This window comes from Eurypyga helias, unplaced genomic scaffold (assembly GCF_000690775.1).
Source record: "Eurypyga helias isolate BGI_N326 unplaced genomic scaffold, ASM69077v1 scaffold16868, whole genome shotgun sequence".
Taxonomy (NCBI): domain Eukaryota; kingdom Metazoa; phylum Chordata; class Aves; order Eurypygiformes; family Eurypygidae; genus Eurypyga; species Eurypyga helias.
Window position 1 is genome coordinate 5854 of NW_010266598.1, and position 11404 is coordinate 17257.

Consider the following 11404-nt stretch of genomic DNA (forward strand, 5'->3'; position numbering starts at 1 on the left):
GTCCGACCAGGAACCCAAATCAGGGGCTTGGAGGAAGGGACACCCTCCAGAGGCTGCTGCCTGGGGTCTTCCCAGACAGCCCTTGTCTTAGTGACCCACGGAGTCAAACCCTGACCGCCTTTCCAGCTGGGTGGGAGGAGGGAGAGGGCATGCGGGTACCTGTCTAGGAGTGTGGGACACATTACGGGATGCAGGAGAAGAGCAGTTTAGGATTGCACAAGGTTTATTATGGGATGTTTAGAGGAGGGACCAAAAGTGGGCAAAGGGATGGAGCTAGGTGGTCTGGGAAGGAGTGAGTGTGGGAAAAGAGAGGGGTACCAGGATAAGAAGACATGGTCCCATAAGCAGTTGGCCAGCCAGTGCACGTACCCTGATCATCACAGCCTTCCCACCTTCTTAAATTCCCTCCCAGCTCTGTTGGGGGTGAGGGCTCTCTCCTGTGTGCACATGTGCAGGGGGGATCCCTGTGCAGCCGCTGGAGCCACACCGTGGGCTGGAGACCCGTGTGTCTGCTGCAGCAGCTGGAGCAAGGGTGAGTGTGTGATGGTCAGCGGAGACCAGAACGGACCAGTCGGTGAAGAGGTGGGATAGCCTGGGAGCAAGGGGGTCTGTGAAGGCGAGACCCCCTGGGAGCTGAGTGCTCGAGGGACAAGGGAAGTCCTGGACCATTCCGTGTGTGTACACACGATGGCCTGTACCGGCATCTGGAGTGGGGCTGCAGCCTGAGGGACTGCTACGTCCAGGGTGCCAGCAACTGGGGAGACTGGGATCCAGGAGCAGCTACTGGCAGACTGCATGAGCCCAGCTGCTGGAGGGATCCACACTGGATGTATGGAGATAGGTACGTGTGTGTGTGTGTTCATCTATTCCTGTTAGTGGGTCTCTGTTCCACTCTGGGGGAGAGCGCAGCGGACTGAGGCCACTGGTGCAGTCTCCGTTCATGTGAACACCCTGCGTGTCTGTGACCTGCGTGACCAACCATGTACGTGTTACATACATGTGCTGTGTGTGCATCTGCCTGCTGGGGATGCATGCTCACCCTCACATCTGGTTGGGCCTGGGGGCATGGTGCTGTGACAGCCTTGCTGATGTCAGATCAAGCCCAATTTCCACACTAAAATACACCTCTCCAGCTGAACTTATCCCTAGTGTTTGCCTCTGAGTTACTGGGAATGAAGAAACTGTATAATGCCATTATATTTCCTAATCTTACAAAAAATGGGCTGTGGGTGACTTGAAAAATGCTCTTCAACCTATTGCAGATTGGCCACATTTCAGCTGCTGCTGAGACTTCACTTGGCTGGTGGGTTTTGCCCTCTGAAGCCAGGATCTCAAGATAGAAAGCATTTTCAATACTGTTAACAAATATTTGGCTTTTAAATGACTGTAGGTTTTGACAAAGCCTGTCCCCTGTGCTTACTAGTCAGCCAGGAATATTCTTGCCTCTTTGAGGTTTAATTGTTAGGAAAACATACATTTGCCTAGAGCCTACATCTGATTTGCACATGCAAATGGCCAGTGGCACTCTTGTACCATAGATACCGGCCACCGCGGTTTCTTGTGAAAGAAACTGTTTGTCACATAACCAAAATACCTCCCTAAGTGCTTGTGTCCCTGCCAGCCCAGGTGTAAGCACGCTTCATCATGTTTCTTCATCCTGCTGTCTGGTCCTTCCTGCCTCTTCCCTGAGCGTGTACCCTGCCCGCTTTAGAAGCGTGAAAAAAACAGCACTTCTTTCAGAAGCGAAGTCTTCACAAATAGAAAGGGTAACTTCCTCTGCTGAGCGGAGCCAGCGCGTCTCAGTGACAGGTCTGGCCCTGGCTGCCTGCCTTTCCTCCTCCTGCCCAGCTCTGCACACTCCCTGTGCTAAGCATCTTCCCTCTGCTGCAGGATTTCACGCACAGCGATCTCGCTTGCTCACCATTACTTACTCCCTCACAGTTGTTCACTGACTGTAGTTACACGCCTGCAACTGGCTGCTCCAGCCAGCACCATCGCGTACTGTATCCCGGTAACAGGGCCACTGAGATGTCCGTTTGGCAATCGGGCATCCGTGCCCCAAAATGACATAAGAAACATTAAATTTTGATGAATAACAAAATCTCCAGATAAGCCTGATGGTAAATCTTAACTGCCAAATGCTGGACTCAACTGATTTATGAGGGCACTGAACTGAGGCAGGAAGCTCTTGAAACAGAAGGAAGAAATTGTATTGGTAGAACCTGAGATGGAAATAGAGCTCCGAAAATGTTTTAAAGTAGGGTTTGTTTTCTCTTGTCCATGCCTTACAGTTCAAGGCAGAAATACTTCTAATATGCTTCCTAATCATAGAATCATTTGGGTTGGAAGGGACCTTGAAGCCCATCTAGTTCCAACCCCCCTGCCATGGGCAGGGACACCTTCCACTAGACCAGGTTGCTCCAAGCCTCATCCAGCCTGGCCTTGGACACTTCCAGGGATGGGGCATCCACAGCTTCTCTGGGCAACCTGTGCCAGTGTTTACTAATACTTTGAAGTACCACAGAGACAGAATTGCTACTTCTCCTCACAGTGGAATAAGCAGAAAATGCTTGGGGGAGACGTGAAGTGCTCAGTCACCACACACTGTCTGCCTGATATAGTTGAATTTAACAGGGTAAATGCTTTCTTTGACTGGATTAAGTCATCCAGGCTTTACTTCCAAGAAGTCTGAAGCCATTCCAACTTTGAGCTGAAGTTTCCTCAAGATAGGCAAAAATGAGGGGTTGCCCTCTGGAAGCCCTCAGTACCGTCTTCCATACTTTGCAAAGACCAAGTGTGCTCTAATACTTCAGATCTCTGTGTCCTTTGAATTATCTCTCTTGGTTTATTTTGGGTATTTTTCAAATGAAATAGGATCACTATAAATTGTATCCACTAATGAAGCCACAAAAAAAGCTATTCTTAGGGTTTTTTTTTCCCCTTTGCTTTATAAGGCATGCGTTCTTGGTGGAAACATTCAATGACTGTCACAAAGAGCTCCAAGAGAAGAAGTAAGGAAATGAAATACCATTAGCATGGAGCAACTCAGAGGGGAGACTAGAGCTGGCCAGTGTGACTGATCCCTGTGGTATTTGAAGCTGTTTGGAACGTGGGAAAATTCAGAGTCTTCAGCGTGGGCATTATTTGGAGTGCAGGGAATCTTTTTATAAAGATTCTGCCCTAGGGTCATCTTTACATGGGACAGAATATACATATCCAGGACCTTGCAGGGCCAAGGATAGTGTAACAAACCATGTGAACTTGCTATTTTCTAGTACCAGGAAGAAAAACATTTGGTTACCTATGAAAATTATCATCTAAGTGGTATGCGGTCAGATTAATTCCAGAAGAGCAGAGGACATCCAATTTTCCAGGCAAATCCAAGTATAGGAGAATAAATACAAGTTGGCAAATCGTCAGAAGAGGAAGTAGTGTTGCATCTATGTACGCTGTTCCTGAGAAAAATGAAACTAGGTTGTGAAAAGGGTGGTGAGCACTTTAAAGTAAGTGTACACCACCACAGGCTATCACTGCAGCAGGGGTCTCACATCTCCTTGCAATGCAAAGTGTAACATATTTGCATGATGTAGAGGAACAAGGGTTGCTTAGTGTAGTATAAACTCCCTATATTCATGGATAATTGAGTTTTGAATGTTGCTACCTCATGCCTTCAACTATACCGGAAGACATCCTGGATTTTGTTGTGTGTCAAAAAAGGTCCTGTCTCAAAAGTGTTCTCCAATGCCCAGCTTTGGAGTTAAAGCACAAACCACATTTGAAATGGCTGAGGAAAAAAATACCTCAAGGCGTTAAGAAAACACGGAGAAGCAGTAAATCAGGAGACAGGCCTCTTGGATAGACACTAGAAATGAGTCTTAATTACAGCTGGGAGAGCCTGCCTTATCACAGCATGACTCTGGAAGAGTTAAAGGATCTGAATAAGGTGCAAGGACTCGGAAATTTCACTCATGAGAGTCTGGATTCCTTTTTAGGACTGACAAAAATCTAAAACCAGGTGGACCCTGAGCCTGTGAAATCTGAAATGAAAGGTAGTTTGGAGCTGATGTTTCCTCACGTCCAGAAGAAAACACCGCTCCCGAGTCCGTCCCCTCGTGATAACTGCCTGCCCTTTCACAGCAGTTGTGTTATTATTAAAAATATTAATTTAATATTATTAAAAAACTAAAGGTTCTTGCTGTGAACCTTGCTCTGTTCTCTACACTTGCACTTGTGCTCTCACGTGTTGTTCGCAGCTTCCCTCCCCCTTAGGCAAGTACACACACCCAGCTGAGAATACAGCACTAGCACGCACCAAAATCTATTAGATCCTGCCCCAGGACTGCTGTACGCACAGTTTTCCCTAGAAATGTCCCCTTTTCCACTGGAATCTGCCCAGAAGGATTTGAGGACTTGATGTATTCATGAAGGATTTCTGAACGTGGGATATCTGAGATAGCTAGGTTGCCGAGCACCTAACATTTTCTGGCACGTTCACTGTCCGTAGGGTCACATCCACTGTCTGTAGGGTCACGTCAGAGCCGCTGCTCGAGCTGAACGGTGACAACACACCTAGGCAGTTGGCCCAGGAAACCCTGCACAGACCTGCTGCATGCGTGTTCATTCCCACCGGGAATGCTGGGGAACAAGACACCAGTATGTATGTATGCTGAAATCCCAGACAAACATCAGGCTGTCCTGGCACACCAACTCATGTCTCTCATACTTAGCTGAAGTTTCCGTTCTATTTTCTCTAGCCAAATCATCCTTAGCCAGTCCCAAAACCGTGCAAAGCCTGAGCAGAAGGGAAATGTTTGCATGTGGTATTTCAAAACACTTTACTCCCCCTTTCCCAGGTCATTCCTCCTTAGAAGAAGGTTTGGGAACCCCTGTGGCACGGGATACACACCACCACATAGACTAGAGCTGGGATGACAATGCCGGAATGCTTGTTTGCCCGTACAGTTTGCTTTTAGGCTGTCTTTTGTGGAAGTCCCTAAGCTGTTGTGAGTGTAGGTGGAACACGAGACATACATTTAGACACCATGATTCCTGAAGTGAGAGAGTGTTCTCAGTGCACGAGCAGCTGCACCTTACTCAGGGACCTGTGAAGTGCAAGGGGTGGGGAGAAAGTACTAGTGCATCAGGATTGCAGATGGCACAGTTCTCCCATAATCCTCTGGGGCACTGGCAAAGCAATTGGATAGCCCCCTTCGCTCTGTGACTGCCATACAGGTGTTGGGCACTACCCTTTGCCCATTCACCCAGCGTAGGGATGCAGGCCAAGAACAGACACGATGCTTCCCGAGTTTCGGGGCTGTCTGTTGTACATAATGGTCTTTTCAGACTTGTCAGTTCTTTCATGCAGCCACGGCCAACAATTGTAAGGGACCCCCATTACAATTTGCAGAGCAGAAGCCCTGTGGAACTCCTAAGCTGCCACTGAGAAAAGAAAAATGCTGATTATAAAAAACCCCTCTTGTTATTTCAAATACTGACCATATTTTCTTCTTAGTCTGAAAACTGAAGGGGACTGTGCCAAGACAATGACCATTCCATAGGATTTTCCTGTCTTTGCAACTGTACCAACTACTCTCAAGACGAAACACATGTCTTTTGCCTGTACGAGCTCACTTCCAATGAACTGTGGACACACTTTTGGGCACGATGAGGACCTTTGTACAAACATCCTATCATATCAATGAACGTTCCAGATGCCATAACCGCAGAATGTAACCACAGGCTGACAGAAGAATCATGTCCCTAAGTGCTGTGAATGTCTTTGCCTTTGACACAGCTCTTCCGTGAAAGTAAACAAAATGAAGCTGAAGAAACATCCCATCTTAAATGCCTGGCAATTAAATTCATTTTTCTGTACTGTGAAGTCAGTCAGCCTCCATAAGGAATGCAAACCTGAACCTGAGCATTCAGAGGTTGCCTCATGGGGTTTTTTGAGGGCTTATTTTCTTAATTACTCTCCCTCACATGGCCCTTAGATACCAAACAGAATGTCATCGAAGGGATTCTCCCCCTCTGCTCTGCGCTGGTGAGACCCCACCTGGAGTGCTGCGTCCAGCTGTGGAGCCCTCAACATCAGAAGGATATAGACTGGTTGGAGCGAGTCCAGAGGAGGCCCCGGAGATGCTCCGAGGGCTGGAGCCCCCCTTCCAATACCTGTGTGGGGATACAAGGAAGCTGGGGGGGACTTTTTACAAGGGCCTGTAGTGACAGGACAAGGGGTAACGGGTTTAAATTGAAAGTGGGGAGGGGTAGATTGGATATCAGGAAGAAGTTCTTCCCGGAGAGGGTGGGGAGGCACTGGGACAGGTTGCCCAGAGAAGCTGTGGATGCCCCATCCCTGGAAGTGTCCAAGGCCAGGCTGGATGAGGCTTGGAGCAACCTGGTCTAGTGGAAGGTGTCCCTGCCCATGGCAGGGGGGTTGGAACTGGATGGTCTTTAAGGTCCCTTCCAACCCAAACCATTCTGTGATTCCATGATCTTAATGTGCCAACAAGTTGCAAGTCTGGCGGATGGCTCCCACTACCTTCCCAACATTTTCTTACCTCAACAGAACTGTTTGTTGATCCTCCTACTGCTGTGTGTCTACTGTATTGTTTGAACTGTTGCAATCCATCCTGCACAGCTTGTACCACTCCATTTCCTCCCTGGGGGAAACAGCCTTCTCTCGGTAGCGAACGGAGCTCCGAAATGCATGCTTGAATTCGTGCAAAGTTTTCTTTCACTTGCTGCAAGACAGTATTCAATGGAATTGAAAGACTGGAAAAGTCAAACTGGTAGTACGAAATATTTTTCCATCATGGGGAAGGCGGCTTTTAAATTCACTTGGAATTATTTTCAAGGCCAGGCTGGACGAGGCTTGGAGCAACCTGGTCTAGTGGAAGGTGTCCCTGCCCATGGCAGGGGGGTTGGAACTGGATGGGCTTTAAGGTCCCTGCCAACCCAAACTGTTCTGTGATTCACAGCACTGAGATAAGACTGGGGGCAGGAGCCAAGTCATAAAGCAGTGAACAGTGAAGCAAAACCAGCTGATAGTTATGCCAGTAACAACACACACGATCGCTCCTCAAGTGTTCAGCAGTCTAACTGTTACCTGCTGCTCGCCAAAGCGTAGTAGTTTGGCATGCCCCTCTCCTCTGGCCCTGCATAACACAGAGACATAGATAGGAGCAGTGAGGTGGTGTGCAATCCCCAGCCCATATCTGTACTCCTTTAGCTCATCGAGCTGTGCACCTCTGGAATCCGCATTCAGGAGGGTTTGGAGTCAGACTGCGGCAACAGTTCAAAAAGGGGTTCCACAAGCTCATGGCTAACAGGTCCAGAAGCAGATACCAAGAGGAATAGCCTCAAATGTATCCTCTATCACTCTTAATACACCAGCCATGGAACTAGGGGAGCGGGAGGAGAATGAACTGCAGCCAAGTCCAATGGCTACGGAAGTGAGAGACCAAAGCTGGCCACGCGCTGGGGTGGGCACCATGCTCACCGCCCTGCCTGGCTCTGGTGAGGATATGTGTTGTATCCTCACCCACTTCACTTTTCATTTGCTCGTCCCTTAGTTAACGTCCTTTCTCCATGTTTTCTTTTTCAGCCCTTTTTGTCAGGGAGGGTCTGGGATTTGTGGGTGATGGTTTTCCCAAGGGAAAACCAGTAGGAATAGGGCCCATCAGCTGGAAGTGCTCTGCTTAGAGTCCTTACTCAGCCCCACACTAAAATTTTGTGATGCTTTAAGTGTTCACTTCCCCTCTTGTCACCACTTCTTGTTCTCCAGGTATTTACCTTCCTCCTGGTTTCCTTTTCTTTGGCATCCCCATGCCCTTTCCAGGGAAGCTCTTCGGACTTAAGAGTGAAACCGATAGGGAAGACTAGTAGGAACAGAAACTGTAAACAAGCACCCAGGAAAGACTAAGAAAAGGGCAGCTGTGTGTGACACTTTCCCATGTACTGTCCCAATCTCTATTTTCAGGTTTGGGGCTTTCCTGGCTTCATATGATTTGTCTAATAAGCAACCTTTAACATAGCTCTATCTCGGTTCCTCACTGAGGACTACCAGGTTTTTCTCCAGCTAGATCAGAAGCCAGCGTGACAACCAGCATGCCCTGCGGGGACCAAGGGGCAAATTCAGGAGTCCAAAAAAAGCACTGGAGCCCTGGCATTTCTGCAGGAAGCTGAAACGGAACCGAGGTTTATCAGACACAGATATAAAACCGCTCCTGATTCCAGAAGCTGCAGAGGACCAGACATCCCTCTGAGTGAAATTAGGTGCATTGAAGAGGAGGTGCCATCTTGCTATACTGTTCTGTTCCGAGCAGAGAAAGAACAGCCTTCAGTACAACAGCAGATGTCTGAGACACAGAGACGGCTCAGCAGGCAGAAGATCCAAGCAAAGCTGGGGAGGAGGGGAGTGGGGGCTCACACTGGGGTTACACCTGGGTATGCACTACGGGCTCAAGGCTTTGAGTGGGAACTCTGCCGCCTCGGACAAGTCCCCGAGAGACACAGAGTGCGACAGCAGAAGAGTTGATGTGATTACCAGTCATGTAGACAGCAGGAGGGGGTACGTGTTAGCTCTCTGTACAGCACCGCTGGGTCTGGTACTGGAATATAGCATCCAAAAAACCAGAAGAGTGAATGAAAGGCTTGGAAGTTATGAATGGTCTGTAAAAATGCCTTGCAGTTAAACTTATGTTTTGTTCTTTCATTTACCAGCTGGAAGACTGAGAAGGGACCTGCTTATATTTAGAGGAAGAAACACAAGCAGGTTCTTCAATCTAGCCAAAAGAGGAAATATGTTAACAAATCCCTGGAAGATGAAGCCAATACATTCAAATTAGAAAACAGGTGCAAGTTTCATAATGACAACGATTCACCACTGGAAAAAAATATCAACAGAAGTATTTGATTCTTCATCTTGTAAGATCTTCAGATCAAATCCAGACGCGTTTCTGGAGGAAGTGCTTTAATGATACGCGTGCTTCAGTGAAATATAGTAAGCTGTAATATGAAGAAAGCCAAACAGTGATCTAAGGCTTCCCCTGTCTTTAAAAACCATGATTATCTAAATGAGGAGTTGTTGTTTAAACGAAAAAGACAGCCTATCTTGAGCCAAAGATTCCTGTGATGGGGCAAGTAGAGGGACTGTGTCCAAGTGCAACTGTGGTCTGGCGACCCACGACTACCACGAGATCCGAGGTTGCTGTCAGCCAGCACATGATGGATCAGTGTCAGCACATACCTAGCAAATCTAAAAGCAGGTATTTTGCCCCAGACATGTACAAATTAGCTGGGACATAATGCAGAGTCACAGAAAACAGGTTGTCCAGAGAAGCTGTGGATGCCCCATCCCTGGAAGTGTCCAAGGCCAGGCTGGATGAGACATGGAGCAACCTGGTCTAGTGGAGGGTGTCCCTGCCCATGGCAGGGGGGTTGGAACTGGGTGGTCTTTAAGGTCCCTTCCAACCCAAACCATTGCATGATTTTATGAAAACAGTCCTGGATCCAGTTGTAGGCCACCCTACAGTGACATGCCAGGACAAATTACAGGTAAATTCATCCTAGGAAGCAAGACAAGGGTCTGTTCTTAAATCGGAGTGATTTCATAGTATCTCCAGAAAACGTTTTCATGGTATCCCCTTAGTTATCCTTGTCACATTATCTATAACCTATTCTACAAAATGAACACCACCATTAGGCACAGTCTTCCTGCAGATCACATGTGCTAAACTTCTGTTGACTTCTGATTTGTTTTTCCACTTGGCCTCTGCTTTTTCTGAGATACGAAAACGTGACGAAGTATTTCAGCATGTTTTCACCACTGTGAACAAAGTGGAAGGGTTAATACCGTGTGTTTACACTAAGAGAGGGTGCTCAGTGTGGCTGTTTATAATAGCATGCCCTCACAGATTCTTGCGAACTCATGATGCTTTGTAATCCCAAAGATTACAAATCTCTGAACAAAGTGGAAGGGTTAATACCATGTGTTTACACTAACAGAGGGTGCTCAGTGTAGCTGGTTATAATAGCATGCCCTCACAGATTTTTGTGAACTCACGATGGTTTGTAATCCCAAAGATTACAAATCTTAGATCTATATATTTAAAAGATGTGTAGATGTGGTGCTGAGGGACATGGTTTAGTGGTGGACTTCGCAGTGTTAGGTTTATGGTTGGACTCTTAGGGGTCTTTTCCAACCTAAATGATTCTATGATTCCACGATTCCAGGGTATTTCTCAAATTTGGCAAAAATACTTTGAATTCTTTCCCCTTAAATGTCTGGGACCGCTCCCAAAGGTGTAATATTTGTGCAATCAACAGGTATACAGACCATTTCACCACCTGAATTGTAACAGCTGTGGAGCTGTGTTTGATAACCCTGATAGAGAAGTGCAGATAGTGCAGACAGTGGCGTACGGGAGGCGGAGGTACCACAGATGTTGCAGAAGGGAACGGCACAAAACCTAATTTATGCACATGAGCACCTTCACAGGTCAAACCCAGGACGCTCCTCCTGGACTTGTGGTAAACCATGACTTTCTTCACTGAACTGCAGCACTGTCTTGCATTCATGGTTGTTAGATCCCAAGAGGCATCATTTCACACGTACCGTAAAGGGAAGCAGACACTCCTGCTGGTTCTGCACCACGTAGAGGCTCAGCAGGGGAACACGGCAGGGGCCTGCCAAGCTGCTTGCCAAACAGAGTGTGTTTTCCAGAGCTTCAGAGAGGACAGAACAAGTGTTGGTCCAGGAAGGTGATGTGACATCCACAATGAGAATCCGTGATGGCTGCTGGCAGTATACTTTAGGAGCAGGAAATGTTCTCCGCGTTTCTGAGAGTAATCTTCTGGAATTCATGGCTTCTGAACACGGGTGTTAGATGTCCCGTTATCCATCTGCATCTGAACAGGAAAAATTAACAAATAATAGCAATGAGTGGGACTCTCCCTTTCCCATTCACTTGAAAACAACCTGAGACATAGCAAACAGTAATGAATTAGACTCCTACAGCTTTCTCCAAAGCAATCATTGTTCAGACTCTGGGATAAACCCACACAAAGACAAGGGAAAACGCACGAGGTCAGAAAACAAAACGGTGCAGCACGGCAGGTATACTCTCAGAGATGCAACCGGAGCAGTTAAAAGTGTTAATGGCATGGCCATGCCCAGCTCCTGGCAGAGCTGTGCAGCCTTTGCAGACCCACTTCTTCTGCAGGGGCCAAGCGATTAAACTCAAATGCTCTGAGGAGAACACAGTCCTCACTCCTTGAGTAGCAGACAAGTAGCCACCATATCGACAGAAGGCCAGCATGATGCAGCAAGGAGACACTGCATAGACACAAACTGTAATTTGTGGATGGTGGAGAACTGCACTTTCTCCTTCGGAGCATCTAA

General features: G+C 47.5%; 1 protein-coding gene across 1 annotated transcript in view; it reads right to left on the bottom strand.

Moving 5' to 3' along the window:
• Window positions 1–10914, bottom strand: part of LOC104513719 (meiosis 1 arrest protein-like) — a gene marked incomplete at its 3' end in the record, with an annotated part of 15788 nt that extends 4874 nt beyond the window's left edge. The window contains exons 1-2 of the mRNA XM_010157171.1: window positions 10619–10914; window positions 6561–6743 (exon numbers count right to left, since the gene is read on the bottom strand). Coding sequence (XP_010155473.1) covers window positions 6561–6743; window positions 10619–10867 — 432 coding nt within the window. The remainder of the gene's footprint in view (window positions 1–6560; window positions 6744–10618) is intronic.
• Window positions 10915–11404: the final 490 nt, after the last annotated feature.